This window comes from Bos grunniens, chromosome 13 (genome assembly GCF_055505025.1).
Source record: "Bos grunniens cultivar Pamir isolate PY7600 chromosome 13, Bosgru_T2T1.0, whole genome shotgun sequence".
Classification (NCBI taxonomy): Eukaryota; Metazoa; Chordata; class Mammalia; order Artiodactyla; family Bovidae; genus Bos; species Bos grunniens.
In genome coordinates, this window is record NC_141177.1 from 77,201,437 (window position 1) to 77,224,262 (window position 22,826).

The following is a 22,826-nucleotide window of genomic DNA, read 5'->3' on the forward strand; positions in this document are numbered from 1 at the left end:
TTGACTCTAATCCTTTCTCTGATTAAGCATTTCAGCGGTTTTATAGACTAACTGGTATTTCAAGTCACCAACACATGATACTACTCACGAAATCGAGGTATGAGGGAGGCTGAATTTATGTGCAACTGGCTTTTTGCGAGCTCACTTGTACATCTTCTTCACCCCCAACTCCCCATCTCCAGCCTTTAGCACTAAATTAAGAATGAAATTTAACAATCCATTTGATCTAATAATCTTTCTGAGTGTATACCAACTTGGCACATTACTTACTGGCTTAACAAATATTTGTTGAGTGAACAAACAAATTGGATGCCCTCAGAGTCTGTTGGCTTCCCAAGTGGCGCTAGTGGTAAAGAACCTGCCTGCCAATGCAGGAGATGCAAGAGATGCAGGTTTGATCCCTGGGTCAGGAAGGTCTCTTGGAGAAGAAAATGGCAACCCACTCCTGTATTCTTGCCTGGAGAATGCCATGGACAGAGGAGCCTGGCAGCCTGCAAACCATGGCATTGCAAAGAGTTGAACACGACTGAGTACACAGCACAGCAAGGCAGCACGGCACAGAGTTTGTTAAAGTGTCACAGTTGCGTGAGGCGTGTGTGAGCTTAGTACCGGGATCTCACGTTGCCTCTGGAGCGCTGCTTGGCATGCCCTTTGTGCTTTGTATCTTGTGTTTGAAGAAGAGTCCACGTCACAGTTGCTTTGGACGTGGTGGGTAGTGAGTGCTCAGAGCAGGGTGATCTGATTCATGGAGGACATCTTTGCAAAGCCCCTGGTGACATTCTGTGACCTGCCCTTTATGGCGGACAAACCACTCATAGTGCTATGGTGGGAAGGGGAGGGAAGAATAATTAATTTTGTGCTACTCTTTGCCTGCCATGCAAGGGGATTTATGGAACATGATTACTCAACATGTGTAAACGCTTTGAACTCAGTATAAAAAGTCTTTGTCTGGTCATGGTATTTTTCCACATAATAAAGTCTTGTGTATTTGTCAAGTTTGGAATAGGAAAACCAAGCTTGGCATATCAGATCTGGATGCCTTGGTAGAGAAAGAGAGAGAAAAGCCAGCAAAGCCGCCTTCATCTCATTGCCATTCCCATGACTTTTTCACTGGTTTTTGTTTGTTTTGGTTAGCAAAATAGCAACAAGAGAACCAAGGATAGTTCTGGACTGTGTTAGCAGGACATTACACCCAGCAATCTTGAAGCTATTCTGCCGCACTGCACATGGAGTTGTCTTGGAAAAAGAAATACTGTAAAGCTTACACGTACATATTTGAAAACTGCTAAGAGAGTAAATCTTAAAAGTTCTCATCACAAGAAAAACAGTTCTGCGACTGTGTATGCTGACAGAAGTTAACGGATGTTAACTGATCATTTTGCATTCTATGCAAATATTGAATTATTAGTCTGTTTACCCGAAACTAATAAAATATGTGTCAGTTGTACCTCAGTTTAAAAAAAAAGCTTACATATTAATTTGCCCCACGTGACTGGTTTATGAATGTACAGTTTGTGAAGGCTGAAAAATCAGGAAATGGTGTGGAGAGGGTAAAGTTGCTTACATGGAAAGCAGTTGCTTAATCGGGTTATATTGCTCAGATGGAAGAGAGGCAACAAGCCTGGAAACGTGGAAGCATCATATGAGAGGTAGAGGGCTGTCCTTCTTAACAAGCAGAATAGAATGAAACAATACATAAGCAAACTGTCTTTGAAAAGCAAAGACTCATATTTTTAAAAATGTGCTAAAACTAGGTATTCCTGTATACATTTTAAATGCACAAAAAGCTATTAAATTTTAGCATATTACACATTTTACCCTGCTATAGATATAACAGTTCAGATGCTAAAGTGGCAATTTGAAAGAAAACTTCATTTGCTTCCTTCAGTTCAGTTCAGTTCAGTTCAGTTGCTCAGTCGTGTCCGACTCTTCACGACCCCATGAATCGCAGCACGCCAGGCCTCCCTGTCTATCACCAACTCCCGGAGTTCACTCAGACTCACGTCCATCGAGTCGGTGATGCCATCCAACCATCTCATCCTCTGTCGTCCCTTTCTCCTCCTGCCCCCAATCCCTCCCAGCATCAGAGTCTTTTCCAATGAGTCAACTCTTCGCATGAGGTGGCCAAAGTACTGGAGTTTCAGCTTTAGCATCATTCCTTCCGAAGCTTATACTAATTAGAATTTACAAATGTGACATGAAAAAGGAATTATTATGTTCTACTGTCCTCCAAACCCTACCTGACCCACATGAAAACAGGCGGTTGAGTTTAGGGGTTGAGTGTGGATTTGGGATTTTGGTAAACTTTATTCTAACCTCACCTCCCCACTTACCAGTCCCCTCACGTGGACAGGTTACTCAACGCCTGAAGTTCTATTTTCCACAATTGTAAAATGGGGATAAATAGCTACCTCAGAAAGTTCTAGAAGATTAAATGATACCATGCATTTCAGTCGCTTATCACAGTCCCTCCTAGTAACGTGGCAGTTGCTATTTATTAATTGCTGGCTGTGTGGAGCAAGAGTGTTAATTCCCGTGATCCTACAACACTGTGAAGTGCATGTTACTATATCCTTATTTTATAAAAAAGGAAACAAAGACCCAGAGAAGAGTAAATGATAATTATACTATCATCATTTGCATGACCTACTTTTACTGCACGACAGTAGCTTTGATAACATTTTACTACTAAAAAGAAGGAAGCTTTTTGTTTTTAAAGGTCTGCTTAAGTTTGTTGTGTTTTATCTAACAGAGTGGATAGGAGAGGGACAGTCTCTGATTCTTTTTTCTTACCTGTCACTATCTCAGCCCAGCCTGTTTCAGAAAATGAAAAAGGAAGACAACTTTAGGTCATGAAATTGAGGAGAGATAGCATAAAGGAAATTTGCTGAGAAAGGAGACCAAGAGTAAGATAAACATTCTTTTCATGACCTCCACTGGGCTTCCAAGGAGTGTCCTTGTGGTCTTACTTACTACTTTTTGGGTGCAGAACTCCAGGTCAAGATAGTTGTGAGAAATGGAAAGGGGACCGATATCCAGGGTTTTCAGTGAAGGAAGGTTGGGCCCTTTCACTGAGGCCGCGTGTTCTCTGAGGCCCTGGCTGACCCAGCACCCATCCTAGGTAGGACCGGTTGAATGGCTTTAGCCCACAGGTTTGCCAGTTTTTCCTGAAATCTATGAGCTGAATCACTTCTGAAGGACTTTCAGTTGCCACCCTCACCCAGCTGTCTTGTTTATTTTAGAAGCATGGTGTTTTCACAGGCAGTAATAGATTTCCTACTGTCTGCCATATTAGGGGTGTTGCATTCAGTTCTTGTTTCTGCTTTTAAGAGAGGTCTTCTCAGTGACAGCGACGGGTGACAACTGGATCACACGAACATGGTCAGATTTCATCTCCCTTATTCTGGACTTAGGGTCATTTCTCAAGGAGGGTCATTAGGGAAGTGGAGTGGGCGTGTGCATCTCAACCTCTTGGGGAACAGTTCACAGATTCCCTGGTGGCTCACCTGGTAAAGAATCCGCCTGCAATGCAGCAGACCTGGGTTTGATCCCTGGGTTGGGAAGATCCCCTGGAGACGGGAACTGCTACCCACTCCAGTATTCTGGCCTGGAGAATTCCATGAACTATATAGTCAATGGGGTCGCATAGAGTTAGAGATGACTGAGAGACTTTCACTTTTCACAGATTCTTTGAGAGAGAAAAGAGGAATCAGGGCATTAGAAAAGCCAAATTTGGAGAACTCTTAGGGGGAGGTTAAAGTATTTCTCGAGAGTAGACCCAGGATTGGTGGGTGGAAGTTACAAGAAAGTGGATATTCCTTAAAGCAATCGAAGGAAGAACTGCCCACCAATGAAAAGGGTCCGAAATGGGTATATTTTCCCACATGAAGTGGTGAAGTTCTTGGTATCAGAACTGCCTGGACTGTTTCCTGAAAACCCCTGTTCTATGCAGAATATTGGAACAAATTAATTCTGAAGTCCTTGTAAAAGGAATAAACCATCATAGAAAATTGAAATCTGTCTGGTTACCATTCTCTGTCTTAGCTTCCACTCCTCCCAAATAAGTTCCTAGAATATAGCAGTGCTGTTTTTGTGGGAGTACCTTTTTCCTTCGTCAGTTCACCGAGAATACTGAATATATTGTTGTAGAATTTTTTTTTTAACACTGAATGTTTCAGAGTTTTTCTGTAATGGTTCTTAAAACTCAGTGTTTTGGAGTTTTTTTTCTGTAATAGTTCTTAAGTATCTTTTTTTTTTTTTTCTAATTCTTTTTTTTCTAACCTTTGCAGTAAATTCCACATGTTGCTGTGCCAATGTTTATTTAGCCATTTCTTTACCGCTAATATTTTGCTCTTATCAAACAGGTGATCATAAACATTCTTGACCACGCCTCCTTGTATTTCTCTGCAATAACCATCTAAGGGTTTTTTGAATTCTGCTTCTAACTAAGGAATGGAAAAGTCAGCAATTGTGATTCCCCTTGCAAAGGCAGAGAAATCATAGTAGATATTGAAGAGGGGAATCCAGACATTCTGGGTGGCACACCTGGAAACGAAATGGGAATGATTATCACACACTTTATAAAAACACAGTCGTGTTTTGTGTTCCTGGTGGTTTCATACACAGAAAGTTGTTCTGCCACCTCACAGAGCGATTAGCTTGAAGAGGCCTTTTTGTTGCCTCTCTTTCTATCTGCCAGAATCTAGAGCAGTGGTGAGCATATACTGGGCCCTTTGGTGCATAACAGTTGGATTTCCTCTTGTTCTATCCTGAAGGAGGAGGAAAAAGGCACTAAAGCCTGAAGCAGGGTTTACTGGAGGGTGGCAGGGGGACCACCTGAATTCCAGGCCTGGTTAACAATGCTGATTCCCGGGACAGCCTCCAGACCATCAGGAATATAGCTAGGGACCCACGGTTATTAAGCTCCCCAAGTAATCTGACTGACACACACCTAGTTTGAGAGGTTATTTCAAGGGTCCAGAAGAGCCACACCCAACAAGCCTACAGCAGAGGGAAGATTTTTTTCTGGGAAGGAAGAAGTTACTGTTGATAAGATTAAGAATTTTTTTTTTCTCTTTTCTGAAAATTTTAGATTAATCCTTAGCTGAAAATAGTTTTGATAGTGTTAGGACCATTGTCTGGGTAGGTCTTACTCAACCTCTGGTTATCATGCGTGTGCTATACATCATTATTAGATGAGGCTTTATTAGATGGGTATAATTTCTGGCTTCTGTTGAAAGCTAGCAATTATGTATAATGTTCTTAAAATGCTGTATTCATATTTATCTACCTTTTTTTCCCCCAGGCTGCTCTTTATGGATGTGGCTGCTGGGCTGAAAATACTGGAGCTCATAATCCCTACTCCACAGCTGTGAGTACCTCAGGTATTTGCTGCTTTCATGACCATTTTTCATTACTTCAACCTCGTAGGTCATTTATTGATTGAAAACAGCGTTTTTATGTAAACACAAAGTCTGTGCTAAGACACCTCATGGATCAGAACTTTGATGCTTGAAAGATCTTCGATACTTGGGAATGTTTTAGAATTGTTTCACAGTGTAAATGGTTTGCTAACATTTTCAATACAACTTTGGGGTTAACTAAAATTTAATCATATTTTTAATGGATTTTTTTTCCCTCTAATGACTCATGATAGTGCCAAATTTGGGCCAAAATGATATAAAAGTAGCAAGGCATTGAAAAGACTAAGATGTCATTTCTTGAGTAAAATGTTGACATAAATCTTACAAGGTGTATTTCAAAATGTATATCATGGCATATACTTTTGATAAAATGTAGCTCCTCTTTTTGTATTTGTATTAGAAGAGTCTTTATCGTTCAGAAATGTGTGTGTGTGTGTGTGTGTCTCGGGAGAGTGGATTTGGGTGGGCAGAATGGTTGTTGTCTAAATCCAGGTTTTCATATGCTTGTGCCAGATGTACTTGAAGCTCATGATGTGGCTGACATGTGCGGCTGACAGAATAATATTGGTTCACCCGCTTTGCTGTGTCATCTCTCAAGTCCGAATCCTAGGGCTTTGTGCTGGATGTCCTCAGGCTTTCTTGGGAAGGTGGGTGGGTATGGCTGCCTTCCTTCCTTTCTCTCTCTGGTTTCTTCCGCATTGTTTTCTGCCCCGCCACACTGCCCAGCCACCCACTCCAGTCGCCCTCCTGTCTTACTTACTCCTGCCTCTCTGGGGTCTCTACTGCTAGTGTATATCCTGGACCTCTCCTGGTTTGTCCCACTCCCTTGGCCTGCTCCGTCTTCTTCCCACTGCTAGTAGCTCCAGGCGTGGGCCTCTGCCAGCCTTTCCTCGTCTCACTGTGGGCTTCCTCTCGGTGACCTGATGCTGTCTCAGTGGTTATCTCTTAGAGTGCTGGCTTCCATGTCTGTCCCTACTCTGGACTTCACGCTTGAAGTCCACCTTAGTCCTTTCTGCCTTCCTGTTGGACACATCCCTGTGGGTGTCATGTATGCACATGAGGTTCAGCAGCACAAATAAACACCTTTCTTCCTTATTCCTGCACTGTGGCCACCTTTCTCCTGTGTTCTTTGCCTCTTTTATTGCCATCACTATTTTGGGTCTCCCTGGTGGCTCAGCTGGTAAAGAATCCACCTGCAGTGTGGGAGACCTGGGTCCGGTCCCTGGGTTGAGAACATCCCCTAGAGAAGAGAATGGCTACCCACTCCAGTATTCTGGCCTGGAGAATTCTGTGGGCTGTATAGTTCACAGGGTGGCAAAGAGTCGGATGTGACTGAGTGACTTTCACTTTCCGTAACCTATTTAGTCAGACTTGAATTCTTGGCACCGTTCTCAAACTTGTATCTTCTTTCCATTTCTTCTGACCTGACCCTGTTAGTTCAGACCCCTCAACTGCCCACCTGTTGTAGCAGCTTCGTGACCTTGATCCTTTTCTTGCATTGGTGGAAATATTTGATTTTGAGCCACTGAGGTGAAGTCCAAACACAAATTAATGTTGAATCTAAATCATACTAATATTATAGACCAAAAATTGTTTTCTAATTTGAAGAGATGAGCAAAGGTAATCAATCATATGAGTTAATTTTTAGTTTAATATTGCTGGTACATGAAAATCTTTACACATAATACTTAGGAATTAGTATGGCATAATTAATGCATAATTATGTATGCATAATTAAGTATGGCCCATGTCTATGGAAAATTGTGGTCTTTGAATAAATCAAAGTCTAAAACAGGTGATTCATTGTTTCATTTTCATTTTCCTAAAGAAGTATCAGTTGGTATCATGTGTGGTGTTTTTATTTTTGGTCAATATGTAGTTCAGCAAGTTGGTTTGTTGCTTTTTAAATGTTACTCTTATGTCTGCATGTTAGGAGACCTGAATTCTACTTTAAGCTGGAATTCTGAGAGCCTTCTTGACTGTGTCACTTTGGGAAAGAAATTCAGTCTCCTTGGGGTTGTCCATCTCCCTTCTTTTTTGAATTGGTGATATGAAAGTTGGAATAGGAGTGTACTTTATGGGTTTGAGTCTATTAAGTAGAATGCAATAAAGGGGTAAGCTTAAATTGTAAAAATAAGGTCTTTCACCCTTCCCCTTGAATATTTCCTTCTTTGTTCATCTCATATCCACTGAAGATAGTTTTATATGATTAAAGATAACTTTAGGTTTCTAGTCTAAGATATCTAGTGTAGATGTTTAGCTTTGATGCCCAGCCTATCATGTTATAGCCTTCTTAAGTTTAAGGACTAAGATCTTAATGACCCAGATAACCATGATGTTGTGGTTATTCATCTAGAGCCAGACATCCTGGAATGCAAAGTCAAGTGGGCCTTAGGAAGCATCACTATGAACAAAGCTAGTGGATGTGATGGAATTCCCACTGAGCTATCTCAAATCCCAAAAGATGATGCTGTTAAAGTGCCACACTCAGCATGCTAACAAATTTGGAAAATTCAGCAGTGGCACAGGACTGGAAAAGGTCAGTTTTCATTTCAATCCCAAAGAACAGCAATGCCAAAGAATGTTCAAACTACCACACAATTGTGCTCATTTCACATGCTAGCAAAGTAATGCTTAAAATTCTCCAAGCCAACAGTATGTGAAATAAATATTTCCAGATGTTCAAGGTGAATTTAGAAAAAGAGGAACCAGAGATCAAATTGCCAACATCTGTTGGATCATCGAAAAAGCAAGAGTGTTCCAGAAAAACATCTTCTTCTGCTTCATTGACTATGCTACAGCCTTTGACTGTGTGGATCACAACAAACTGTGGAAAATTCTTCAAGAGATGGGAATACCAGACCACCTTACCCCTCCTGAGAAACCTGTGTGTAGGTCAAGAAGCAACAGGTAGAACCAGACATGGAACAATGGGCTGGTTCCAAGTTGGGAAAGGAGTAAGTCAGGCTGTGTATTGTCACTCTACTTATTTAACTTCTATGCAGAGTACATCATGTGAAATGCCAGGTGATGAAGCACACACTGGAATCAAGATTGCCAGAAGAACTATCATTAACTTCAGATATGCAGATAACACCACCCTTATGGCAGAAAGTGAAGAGGAACTAAAGAGCCTCTTGATGAAAGTGAAAGAGGAGAGTGAAAAAGTTGGCTTAAAACTCAACATTCAAAAAATAAAGATCATGGCATTCAGTCCTGTCACTTCTTGGCAAATAGGTGGGGAAACAATGGAAACAGTGACAGACCTTATTTTTTTGGGCTCCAAAATCACTGCAGATGGTGACTGCAGCCATGAGATTGAACGACATTTGCTCCTTGGAAGAAAAGCTATGACCAACTTAGACAGCATATTAAAAAGCAGAGACATTACTTTGCTAACAAAGGTCTGTTTAGTCAAAGCTATGGTTTTTCCAGTAATCATGTATGGATGTGAGAGTTGGACCATGAAGAAAGCTGAGTGCCGAAGAATTGATGCTTTTGAACTGTTGGAGAAGACTCCTGAGAGACCCTTGGACTACAAGGAGATCAAATCAGTGAGTCCTAAAGGAAATCAGTCCTAAATATTCATTGGAAGGACTGATGCTGAAGTTGAAGCTCCAGTACTTTGGCCACTTGATGCGAAGAGCTGACTTATTAGAAACCCTGATTCTGGGAAAGATTGAAGGCAGGAGGAGAAGGGGATGACTGAGGATGAGATGGTTTAATGGTATCACTGACTCAATGGACATGAGTTTGAGCAAGCTCCAGGGGATGGTGAAGGACAAGGAAGCCTGGAGTGCTGCAGTCAGTGGGGTCACAAAGAATCTGACACGACTGAGGGGCTGAACAACAAGTCATCAGCCAACAGAACATGAGGATAATAGAGCAAGTGTCCAGTTCTTTCCATCTGTGATTGCTTCACTCTTACTTCTCCTGGGGCTGTTGCTATGAGGTTGACGATGGAAACACATGGCCGAGTTGGCTGAGTAAGTCAGAAGAAAGGTGGAACACAGAATTTTGCAATTTTTTGGTCAAAAAAAAAAAAAAAAAAAAAAAAAAGGACATATGCCGTAGGCTGTTGCAGAAAATCCAGAGACCTGGCCTACATTTTAGTTTTATAGTTCTTGGTAGATGATTAGTGAAAGACAGAGGGAAGATAGCTAGTTATGGTCAAGGTAGGACTCTTCTAAGGCCAGACAGGTGATGTGGTTATTAGCCTGAGGGATAAACTCCAGCATCTTGTGGGGAAGAAGTTAGAGGGCAGGAGCTCACCTAGCAAACTCTGACTAATGTTCTGGCATCTTGGAAATTTGCTGAGCTTGAGAGGGAGCAAAGGAAATACGTAGGTTCTTGTTCAGATTCTTGATTCACTGGCTGAGACATCCTAGCAAGTAGCTATTTATACAACACGAATAGCATTATCTTAATATCCATGAGGATTTAATGAGCTGACCTATGATCTCTAGAACTTATTCATCTTGCATAACTGAAACCTTGTGAATTTTAAATGGCAATTCTCCATTTTCCTCTTCCCTAAACTCTGGCTGTCACCATTTTACTCTTTGCTTCTATGAGTCTGACTATTTTAGGTACCTTATTTAAGTGGAATCGTGCAATGTCCGTCCTTCTGTGACTGGCTTATTTCACTGAGCATAATGTCTTTTGGGTCCATCAGTATTATCGTGTGTGGCAGGATTTCCTTCTTTTTAAAGGCTGAATAATATTCTTATATGAATATACCACATTTTCTTAACTTGCTCATTTGTCCAAGGGCATTTGGGTTGTTTCCACATCTTGGCTGTTGTGAATAATGATGCAGCTCATGTGGGAGTGCAGATACCTCTTTGAGATCTTGATTGCAATTCTTCTGGATAAATACCCAGAAGTGGAGCTGCTGGATCCTGTGATAGTCCCATGTAGTTTTTTGAGGAACCTCCATATTGTTTTCTATAGCAGCCGAACCACGTTCCTACCTCCTATGTATGAGAGTTCACATATCTCTGCATCCTCACCAACATTTGTCTCTTGTCTTTTTGGTAATATCCATTTTAACAAGTGTGAGGTGATATCTTGTGGTCTTCTGTTGCACTTCCCAGATGATGAGTGATGCTGAACACCTTTTCATGTACCTAGTGACCGTTTCTGTGTCTTTGGAGAAATGTCAAAGTCCTTTGCCCATGTTTTAATATTGATCTTTTTTTTTCTTCTGCTATTAAGTTGTAGGAGTTCCTTGTCTATTTTGGATATTAATACCTTATCAGTTATGTGGTTTGTGAGTATTTCCTCCCATTCCATCAGTGTCCTCTTCATACTGTTGCTTATTGCCTTAGCTGTGTAGATTGACATAGACCTCCTTGTCTATTTTTGCTTTTGTTGCCTCTACATTTACCATTATATCCTAGAACAAAATATACCCATGTAAGACACTTACACTAGAGGGGGAAGAGACTGCCAGTTATATTATGACACATGGCTTTGTCATCACTTAACACATGGCTATTACTTTGCAAGTATTGCATTGGGGGTGTTCTCCCAACAAGAAATATTTGCTTCCCTGATAGCAAGGTCGTGCTTCTTTGCCATTTCCATGCATTCCTATGTATGTAATCACTTTTTGTTTGAATTCTGTATCAGATTGTAGTCCTTTTGAAGACATTGAAAATGGCAGTTAAACTCAACACATGGAGTTCCAACATGGAACGCAACTCAGCAGAAGGGTCAGCAGGGGTTAGCAGATGGGAGCAGCTGACCTCCAGAGGCAGAGCTGGCTGTGTCCCAGCTGCTGCCTGCAGCAGAGCCATGGGAAGATGCTGTCAACTGCAGTGTGCCTCCTGATTTCTGAAAATTTAAAATGTGAAAAAAGAGCATGCCCTTCTTTTATTCTCAGCGTTTTTTGTGAAAATAAACAGTTTGAAGCTTTCTTTAAGCAGTGGTGTAAGCTCCTGAGAACAGGGGCTCTGTGAGTATATTTGTGTTTCCTGAGTGCCTGGCATAGGGCTTTGCACTTAGTAAATGCTTCATAGACAGAATTAAAAAATGCGTGTGTATGGGCAGCAATATTATAATCATCAGCCTTGTTAAGAGACTGGAACACAATTATTCCAGCCACTAAAAAGAAAGGTAGTTATGTAATGTGGTGGAGGTTCTAATTATTGCATGATGGCAATCATATTACAGGAAATAAATGTATGAAATTAACATGTTGTATACCTTAAATGTATACAATGTTACATGTCAAGTATATTTCACTGAAAAAGAGAGAAATGTGTATGTGATTCTTCCCTCTCATAGGATTCTAAGGTTATCCACCATGAAATTTCCTTAAACAGCATTTTTAAATTTGATTTAATTTGCCAGAATCGGATTCACACATAATTTTTCAGTAACACATCAGATGTGTAATATAAGATACATCTGTGGTCTTTCTCTGGCTATGGAAGGGAAGAGCAGATCGAGGATTAGAAGATCAGAAGGAGGGAAAAAGCAAGAGATTAAGTTTATGCTCTGGCTGACCTTAACATTGGTCTTCTGTTACTTGTCTGTGCCGTCTGGTTTTTTTCTTAAAGAGAAATAGCAAGTCCGGGGGTTTTGTGGCAGCTGACTAGCGATCAGGAGACAGCGGCTGCAGTCTCCCTTTTCTGGTGTTCTGTCATGAAGAACAGTCTGCTACCCTAGAGGAAACCTGGTGATTTCTGACTTTCTGGGTTCTTTGATTTTCCTGGTCTTAGCTGTTTCAGAAATCAGAGGGTGGTGAGGGTGTGCCCCTGGCTTGTTAAGAGTAGGTTTAGAGATGGATGGGATAAAAAAATGTGAAGAATGAGACCAGGCTCCTGCTTTGATATTAATATTTCTGAGCCAGTGATTGGAGTCTCCTCTGCAAGGGTGGGGAAGTATGTCAGTATGTGGCCCCTTCTCGACTCTTTCTCCTAACCACCAGCCACAGGTCTGCCCCTGCCCCTCGGTGGGAGGTTTCCTGTGTGTCTGTGCTTCCCAGATGCCTTTGTCAGGAGGGCACAGGGCTGGCTTGCCTCTGAGGGTGGAGTCCCAAGAGCCAGTGGGACCTCACTGGTGAGACATCTATGTGTGTCCTGGAGTTTGTGGTTTCTGGGGCCCAGGAGGGATGGGGAGGCAGGCAGGAGCCCATGCTTCTGTTTCCTTCTTAGGAGCATCTCTTATTTCTCTTTAGTGCTCTGTCTGTCACAAGCGCTTTTCGTGGCTCAGTCTCTTGATTATCATGAATAAAAGCCCTGTTCTACTCTCTACCCTGGGTGCAGATCACCTAGGGGTCCAGCCTCCTTTCCAACTCTTTTCCCTATTTTGTAGCAGCCTTTCAAGGTGAATCTTCAAGGAGTTGCCTGTATTTCATGTCTATTATTTTACTTAGTCTTTTCCACTCATTGAACTTTATGATTATTATTTTTTTTTTTTGATAAGTATTTATTTATTTATTTTTGGCTGTGCTGAGTCTTCACCCCTGAGCAGGCTTTTCTTTAGTTGCGGTAAACAAGGGCTCCTCTCTAGTTGGGGAGTGCAGGCTTCTCACTGTGGTGGCTTCTCTTGCTGCGGAGCACAGGCTCAATAGTTGGGTTCACGGGCTTAGTTGCTGCATGGCATGTGGGATCCTCTCGGATCAGGGATGGAACCTATGTCTCCTGCGTTGGCAGGTGAATTCTCCACCACTGAGCCAGCAGGGAAGTCCACTTATCGACTCTTGTATATACTTTAGTTGGGCCTCTTCCTCCCTTCTACCAGTCTGCTCTTGTCAAGATTTTCAGTCGCCTCCAAAGCCCAGTGGTCATCCGTTAGTCCTGTAAGCAGTGTGTGACACAGTTGCTTGAATGACTCGCTCCCTGGAAAATCCGATTTTTGATAGACTCCCAGAGCATCCAACGTGAACGGTTTTCTTCCCAGCTCACTGGCTGCTATCCTCCGCCTCCTTCATTACTGTTCCTCATCTCCCTGACCTCTCAGTGCCCTGAGGCCAGCCCTCTGCCTTTTCTGTGTCTTTGAATACTTGCTGCCTCAGTGTTATCCAGTCCAATGCAACTCCTACCTTTTAATCTCTACCTTGGGCTTCTTCCCAGAACTTGGTTTTTTAACTGCTTCTCAAAGCACCCACCTGTTGTGTGTAAATAGGCAACTCAGTTCAGTTCAGTTCAGTCGCCCAGTCATGTCTGACTCTTTGAGACCCCATGAACTGCAGCACGCCAGGCCTCCCTGTCCATCGCCAACTCCCAGACTTTACCCAAACTCATGTCCATTGAGTCGGCGATGCCATCCAACCGTCTCATCCTCGGTTGTCCCCTTCTCCTCCTGCCTTCAGTCTTTCCCAGCATCAGGGTCTTGTGCAGTGAGTCAGCTCTTCACATCAGGTGGCCAAAGTATTGGAGCTTCAGCTTCAGCATCGGTCCTCCCAATGAATAGCCCATCCAACTATGAGCTCTTGATGTTGCCCTTCCCTCCCCCACCTGCTTCTCCACACAGCAAAGAGCACCTGCAGCCTCCCATTATCTCAGGCCAAAATCTTGGAGTCATGTCTGACCCTCTCTTCTTTTATCTCACCCAGTCCACTCCAGCAACAAATAATACACTCCTCTCTAAGTGTATTTAAATACACTCCTCTCTAAGTGTATTTAAAATCCATCCACTTCATAACACCCTGGGTGCCATCAGCAGCTTCAGGGTGCTGTCATCTCTGATCTGAGTTGTTGCAGGAGTGCCCAGCTTGCCCCTTGTTTTCTGCTCCTTTTCCCCTTTTATTCAGTTCTCAGTAACTCCTCTAGCAGTTGATGTTTAAACCTAACTCAAATCGCGTGTCATTCCTCCTCTTGAACTGGCCAGCATGTCCCATCTTAGAGCAAGGCCACAGCCTTTACTCAGGGCCGATGAGGTGCTGCCCACCTTCCCCTCAGGCTGCAGCTCTGGCTTTTCCTGTCTGCTCACTCAGCCGCTTCCTTGTGCTCGGACTTGCCAGGGACACTCCCACTCAGGGCCTCTCTGCCTGCATCCTTCCTTTCCCTTTAACTCTCTACCCTGAGTGTCTTGGGCTACTCAGGAAGCACTACTGATAAAGAACCCACCTGCCAATGCAGGAGATGTAAGAGATGTGGGTTTTCTCCTACACTGTTGGTGGGAATGCAGACTAGTACAGCCACTACAGAGAACAGCATGGAGATTCCTTAAAAAACTGGACATAGAACTGTCATACGACCCAGCAATCCCACTGCTGGGCATACACACCGAGGAAACCAGAATTGAAAGAGACACGTGTATCCCAGTGTTCACTGCAGCACTGTTTACAATAGCCAGGACATGGAAGCAACCTAGATGTCCATTGGCAGATGAATGGATAAGAAAGCTGTGGCACATATACACAATGGAATATTACTCAGCCATTAAAAAGAATGCAATTGAATCAGTTCCAATGAGGTGGATGAAACTGGAGCCTATTATACAGACTGAAGTAAGTCAGAAAGAAAAACATCAATACAGTATAATAACACATATATATGGAATGTAGATGGAGAAGGCAATGGCCACCCACTCCAGTACTCTTGCCTGGAAAATCTCATGGACAGAGGAGCTTGGTGGGCTGTAGTCCATGGGGTCGCAAAGAGTCGGACACGACTGAGCAACTTCACTTTCACTTTTCACTTTCATGTGTTGGAGAAGGAAATGGCAACCCACTCCAGTCTTCTTGCCTAGAGAATCCCAGGGATGGCGGAGCCTGGTGGGCTGCCATCTATGGGGTCACACAGAGTCGGACACGACTGAAGTGACTTAGCAGCATGGAATTTAGAAAGATGGTAACAACGACCCTATGTGTGAGGCAGCTAAAGAGACACAGAGATAAAGAACAGACTTTTGGACTCTGTAGGAGAAGGCCAAATTCAGACTTAAATTGAAGAAAGTTACTAGACCATTCAGGTATGACCTAAATCAAATCCCTTATGATTATACAGTGGAAGTGAGAAATAGGTTTAAGGGACTAGATCTGATAGATAGAGTGCCTGATGAACTATGGATGGAGGTTCATGACATTGTACAGGACACAGGGATCAAGACCATGCCCATGGAAAAGGAATGCAAAAAAGCAAAATGGCTGTCAGGAGAGGCCTTACAAATAGCTGTGAAAAGGAGAGAAGCAAAAAGCAAAGGAGAAAAGGAAAGATATAAGCATCTGAATGCAGATTTCCAAAGAATAGCAAGAAGAGATAAGAAAGCCTCCCTCAGCTATCAGTGCAAAGAAATAGAGGAAAACAACAGAAAGGGAAAGACTAGAGATCTCTTCAAGAAAATTAGAGATACCAAGGGAACATTTCATGCAAAGATGGGCTCGATAAAGGACAGAAATGGTATGGACCTAACAGAAGTAGACAATATTAAGAAGAGGTGGCAAGAATACACAGAAGAACTGTACAAAAAACATCTTCACGACCAAGATAATCATGATGGTGTGATCACTCACCTAAAGCCAGACATCCTGGAATGTGAAGTCAAGTGGGCCTTAGAAAGCATCACTAGGAACAAAGCTAGTGGAGGTGATGGAATTCCAGTTGAGCTCTTTCAAATCCTAAAAGCTGATGTTGTGAAAGTGCTGCACTCAATATGCCAGCAAATTTGGAAAACTCATCAGTGGCCACAGGACTGGAAAAGGTCAGTTTTCATTCCAATCCCAAAGAAAGGCAATGCCAAAGAATGCTCAAACTACCACACAATTGCAGTCATCTCACATGCTAGTAAAGTAATGCTCAAAATTCTCCAAGCCAGGCTTCAGTAATACGTGAACTGTGAACTTCCAGATGTTCAAGCTCGATTTAGAAAAGGCAGAGGAACCAGAGATCAAATTGCCAACATGCGCTGGATCATCGAAACAGCAAGAGTTCCAGAAAAACATCTATTTTTGCTTTATTGATTATGCCAAAGCCTTTGACTGTGTGGATCACAATCAACTGTGGAACATTCTTCAAGAGATGGGAATACCAGACCACCTGACCTGCCTCTTGAGAAACCTGTATGCAGGTCTGGAAGCAACAGTTAGAACTGGACATGGAACAACAGACTGGTTCCAAATAGGAAAAGGAGTACATCAAGGCTGTATGTTGTCACCCTGCTTATTTAACTTATATGCAGAGTACATCATGAGAAATGCTGGGCTGGAAGAAGCACAAGCTGGAGTCAAGATTGCCGGGAGAAATATCAATAACCTCAGATATGCAGATGACACCACCCTTATGGCAGAAAGTGAAGAGGAACTCAAAAGCCTCTTGACGAAAGTGAAAGTGGAGAGAGAAAAAGTTGGCTTAAAGCTCAACATTCAGAAAACGAAGATCATGGCATCTGGTCCCATCACTTCATGGGAAATAGATGGGGAAACAGTGGAAATAGTGACTGACTTTATTTTTCTGGGCTCCAAAATCACTGCAGATGGTGACTGCAGCCATGAAATTAAGACGCTTACTCCTTGGAAGAAAAGTTTTGACCAACCTAGATAGCATATTGAAAAGCAGAGATATTACTTTGCCAGCAAAGGTCCGTCAAGTCAAGGCTATGGTTTTTCCAGTGGTCATGTATAGATGTGAGAGTTGGACTGTGAAGAAGGCTGAGCGCTGAAGAATTGATGCTTTTGAACTGTGGTGTTGGAGAAGACTCTTGAGAGTCCCTTGGACTGCAAGGAGATCCAACCAGTCCATTCTGAAGGAGATCAGCCCTGGGATTTCTTTGGAGGGACTGATCCTAAAGCTGAAACTCCAGTACTTTGGCCACCTCATGTGAAGAGTTGACTCATTGGAAAAGACTCTGATGCTGGGAGGGATTGGGGGCAGGAGGAGAAGGGGACGACAGAGGATGAGATGGCTGGATAGCATCACCGACTCGATGGACGTGAGTCTCAGTGAACTCCGGGAGTTGGTGATGGACAGGGAGGCCTGGTGTGCTGCGGTTCATGGGGTCGCAAAGAGTTGGACATGACTGAGCGACTGAACTGAACTGAACTGAGGAGAAGGCGAGGGTGGGATAATTTGAGAGAATAGCATTGAAACATGTATATTACCATATGTGAAATAGATCACCAGTCCAAGTTTGATGCATGAGACAGAGCATTCAAAGCCAGTGCACTGGCATGGCCCAGAGGGATGGGATGAGGAGGGAGCGGGGAGAGGGGGTCAGAATTGGGAGCACATGTACACCCGTGGCAGATTCATGTCAGTGTGGCAAAACCAGTACAGTACTGTAATTAGCTTCCAATGAAAATAAATAAATTAATTTTAAAAAAATGCAACACACACACACACAAAGAGATGTGGATTTTGACAGGAGAGCCTGGCAGGCTGATGGTCCATAGGGTCATAAAGAGTCAGACACAACTGAAGCAACTTAGCTCACATGCATGCACCTGAGTATCTACACCCCTGCCTCTGCCTTATCAGCTCTTGATTCAGGTGATTCACCTTCTCACAGAGGTCTTCCTCAACCACCCTGTTTTAAACATGTAAATCTTCCCTCAGTAACATCCCCCAGCCCCCTCCCACATTTTATTTTTTCCCATAGAATGTATCATGTCTAACATACCTTTTGTGTCTTTATTTTATCTTTGTAGTCTTCTTCTCTCTGCTACATGAAACTCCATGAAGGTAGAGATTTTCCTCAGCTTTGTTCCCTGATGTCTGAATGGTGCTCATCCGACAGAGTCTTTGATGCTTTTTGAATGAATTGATGTGAATTGATATAAACAAACAGATATACTGGGGTGTGTCTTAGCTCAGACTGCTATAACAAAATACCATAGGCCGTGTGACTTAAACATTTATTTCTCCAAGTTCTGGAGGCTAGGAAGTCCAAGATCATGGTGGCAGCAGATTTGGTTCCTTCTGGCTTGCTGCTGGCCATTTTTTTGCCATGTCATCACATGGTGGAAAGAGAGAGAGAGATAGAGGCAAGGACAGAGGAAAAGAGGGAGGGAGGGAAAGAGAGAGAGAGAGGAAGAATGGACATGAGTGAGCTACCATCTCTCTTCCTCTTCTTACCGGGACACTAATCCCATCCTGGGGGGGCCCACCCTCATGACCTCATAAAACCCTAATTACCTCCCCAAAGACACCACCACCACCTTGGGGTTAGGGCTTCAACATCACCTTTCTGGGGGCACAACAGGTGGAGTGGTTTAGGTCATGCCCAGCTGAGTCAGGGCTGAGAGGAGGTAAGTACAGAGTTGAGAGTGGTGTGTTCTGATGAGAACAGAGATCCCTGAAGAAGAGGGGTGAGTCCAAGGTGTGTGGGTCTTAACCTGGGGTCTTATTGGGTGCTCTCTGGATGGTCTTGACTAAGTATTGAAGTTTTCTTTTGTATAAAGAGGGGGACCCTTTGAAGAGGGAGATGCTCATTCTTTTGGAAAAGAGGTGAAGACGGAACTTTTATCTTTTAGGTTGCTCTGGTGTGATGAGCCATGTTTCAGACAGAGGGGGCTGGTTCTTCTGGGTGGGGCCCGAACTCTTCAGCCCACTCTAGCTCCTTTACCTGCCTTGCTAGGGAGTGTTCTTTCTCACTGATGTGGCTGACAGTGTGGCTTCTTGGAAGCTTCTTGTCTGTATGAAACAAGCTTTCATAATCTGTTATTATGAAAGCATAATAAAAAATTAAAAACTGAGACATTACTTTGCTGACAGAGGTCCATCTAGTGAAAGCTATGGTTTTTCCAGTAGTCATGTATGGATGTAAAAGTTGGACCATTAAGAAAGCTGAGTGCTGAAGAATTGATGCTTTTGAACTATGGTGTTGGAGAAGACTCTTGAGAGTCCCTTGGACTGCAAGGAGATCCAACCAGTCCATTCTAAAGGAAATCAGTCCTGAATATTCTTTGGAAGGACTGATGCTGAAGCTGAAGCTCCAATACTTTGGCCACCTGATGTGAAGAACTGACTCCTTGGAAAAGACCCTGATTCTGGGAAAGATTGAGGGCTGGAGGAGAAGGGGATGACAGAGGACAAGATGGTCGGGTAGCATCACTGACTCAATGGACATGAGTTTGAGCAAGCTCTGGGAGTTGGTGATGACAGGGAGGCCTGGCGTGCTGCAGTCCATGGGGTCACAAGGAGTCAGACATGACTGTGCAACTGGACTGAACTGAACTGAATCTTTTGCACTGAAGATTCTTAGAGGGCAGACACTTAAGCTGAAGTAATTTGGGATTTAATATGTAAATGTCTTGAGAAATCTTTTTGTGTGATTTATGACTTCTAGATGTGAGCATAGATAAAACCCTAATATGTTTGTAAACATCATCCTCTTAAGACCACTTGACTCTTTGGACTGATTGGTTAGTCTGGGTGGGGAGGAAATATTGTTCATTTACAGATGACAGAGTTGATAAATTCCCAGCACACTTCCCAAAACTAAAGTAGTTATGTGGGATGGGAATTCTACTCCAGGACCATCATTTACTCTAATTAGGTCACTTCATATCTGATGAACTATTAATACATTATTTCCTGCTTTTGGTTCTGAATGTTGCTAGGTTATTTCTTAGGAAGCCAGATTCGTGTGACAGCTTTGGTATCGTGCATTTTGGATGTTTTATTAATAAACGAGTGGACTTTTCCCTGATTGTGAAATAACACTTGGTCATTGAAAAGAATTTGGAAAATGAAATTTTAACGTTGCTATGCTGTGATAGTGTGTTAATATTTTGGGTAGATTTTTGGTAGATAGAACAAATGACTGTCGTTTAGCTTGTTAGTCTTTGCCCATTTAATATTCTGTAATGAATATTTTTATGATACTGTAGATGTTCTTCAAAACTTAATTTTAGATGTGAAGGGTGTGTTTCCCACAAACATGAGCTCAGGCATTTTGCTCTTATGTAAGAAGACTTGTAGCTGCCCTCAAGCTATAACACAGCAGCTGTTTTATAGGCTCTTATCCTGTGCTGTGTAGTGTTTGGCTGTGATACAGGAGAAGACAGTCCCCATTCTCAAAGGGCATGAAGTCTATGGCCTTACTTGTTAACACAGGGAAGTTTCTTGCTAGTCTAGAAATACATTAAAATAAAGGCTTGCTGCGCTGAACCGGGCTCTGCTGTGTCCACACAGCTGAGGGATGCTCCCTGCAGAGCCTCCCAAGTGGACCTTGGCACACCTGGCCGCCTGGCTCCTTTTGCTGCCTTTAGTACCTCTTCCTTCTTGCCATACACCCTCTCCCCAAAGGCCCACCAAAGCCAGTTGCTTTTAAACAGCACCACCAGGACATTCATCTAAGCCCCTAAAATGTCTCCAGTGCTGCAGGAGAGCTCAGGACTTCATGAAGAAAAGTAGGTCTTTCTGAAAGAGACTGTACGCTTAGGTGATGGTAGATCAAGTGAACTCCAAGATGTTCTTTTACTGTTTGCACTTTCTCAGATTTTTTTTTGAGGGGGGGGGTGGGTGGGCCAGAGACTTATTTTGCATCGTTTGTTATTTGCTGAAAGAACAGACTTGTAATTTGAAGACGCAAGGTAAAGCAATGGTAGAAACAGAAGCATGAGATCAAGTGATGGGTTAAAGTGCCAGCGCTCTGATCCTTCGTGTAATTCTCCCTTTGATTGTTCTCACTTGAAAGAATGCCTTTTCCTTCCCATTGTCGAGCACTACCTGCTGTCAGTCGGAGAGGGAGGAAGTTGAGCAGCTTGTCAGAGCCTTTCTGAGCCGCCTTCATATGGTTCGCAGAGACAGAGCTGGGTTTTCATTTCTTCTTTCATTCAACAGGAGTCCCTTTCATGTTTGCAAATTGAAAACGCGTGTTTTGCAGTGTGGGGCGAGGATGTGTGTGCCCTCTGGCACACCTGTTTCTCATTTCCTGACTTGAAAGCGCAACCCATCAAAAGGAGCAGAAAAACAATTTCTTTCTGACACGCTGCTCTGTGTTCCCTACTGGACCGAAGGCCTTCGCAGCTTTGCCATCTTGGTTCCCTCTGTAGAAGGTTCTCGTTAGAGGCAGAGTTCACTCAATGCCGGCAGCACCTTTTATAGCACAGGGCCGTTTGGGGTATGATTTTGTTATGGTGGTGGTGGTGTTCTTTTGCTGCACAGGAAATTTACTTGAACTAAGATTGATTTTAAAAAATACACAGAGAGGTCTTAAACATTTTTAAATATTAAATTTAGCTGGGCAGCATCTTACGTTGGAAGCATCTATGTAAGCCGACCAGTGAACCAGTTGGCCAGGAAAAGGGCTTGGTGGAGCATACAAATGTTTAAATTCCAGAGCACTGTTTAACATAAATCAAATATTTCCAAAGCATTACTTCAGATTTGTGTGTACTTTAAAGTCTTGCCAGCTTAAATGACTGTGAGGCACAATATGTTGACTTTGAGTTTGTAAATTGATAATTTGTTGCTATGAAGGTTGTACATGGTATAACTCATCACTTTCTGAAGGTACATAGTATGTCTGATGTTGCAAGCTGTTACGTTTGAAAAAAAAACTATGCTCAGGAATTCAGGCCTTGAGCTCTCAGATGCTTGGAACTTTGGTTCCTCTTAAGGTTTCCCTGGATATTTTCAGAGTGAGGCACATGGTTCTTTAGACCCAAACTTGGTTTAGGTTTTCTACTTCTGAGAGTCATTTGGGATAATAATTTTAATGATGTATCTTCAGAAACAGTTTCTCAGGATCTTTTTTTTTAACACTCATTCTTCCCACAGTTTAGCATGTATGAATCACCTGTTAAAATCCAGAGTATGGGACTTCCTTGGTGGTCCGGTGGTTAAGAACGAGGGAAACGAGGATCCCACGTGCCACGCAGCATGACCAAAAGGAAAATGCAGATTACGATCCAGTGGGTCTGGGAGAGGCCTGTGAGTCTGCGTTTTTCTTATGCTCCCAGGTGGTACCAGTCCTGCGGTCCATTTTGATGGACAAAGTGGTGCTGTTGCCAGCTGTGCCTTGCCTGTAACACTCATCCCATACACTTTATGTCTCATCACGTTTTAGTGGTTCTAAAGCTAAGGCAATGTGGTGGATATCCTTGACCTTTGGTATCTCTGAGAGCTTTAACTGATCGTCAGCACATGACCATATGGGCCTGCATGGATAGGCACCACTGAGGAGGGATTATAGGGCTGGCAGAAATGATATTTATGTTTTCTGACTCATCTGGGATACTCCTAACCTTGATACAAATTAACTAAGGTTCTTGTTGCAAGCAGAGGTGGATAAAACAACCCGCCAGCTCTAAAAGGTGTGGCTAGAAGGGTTAGATGGAGAAGAAAATGGCAGCCCACTCCTGTATTCTTGCCTGGACAATCCCAGGGACAGAGCAGCCTGGTGTGCTGCCATCTATGGGGTCACACAGAGTCAGACACGACTGAGGTGACTTAGCATGCATGCATGCATTGGAGAAGGAAATGGCAACCCACTCCAGTGTTCTTG

The 22,826-nt window shown here is 43.0% G+C and overlaps 1 protein-coding gene across 30 annotated transcripts in view; it reads left to right on the forward strand.

Annotated features, from left to right (window-relative positions):
* The window catches only part of TASP1 (taspase 1), a 318,225-nt gene that overhangs the window by 112,260 nt on the left and 183,139 nt on the right, over positions 1 to 22,826 (forward strand). For 24 of the 30 annotated variants that reach the window (XR_015138798.1, XR_015138789.1, XR_015138795.1 and 21 more), the window contains one exon: positions 5,306 to 5,384. Coding sequence is in view for 14 of the 30 variants with exons in the window: in XM_086331228.1 (XP_086187354.1) it covers positions 5,306 to 5,384 (79 nt within the window). In the remaining 16 variants the exon portion in view is untranslated. The remainder of the gene's footprint in view (positions 1 to 5,305; positions 5,385 to 22,826) is intronic. The other 6 variants (XR_015138791.1, XR_015138800.1, XR_015138792.1 and 3 more) reach the window with 1 other exon arrangement.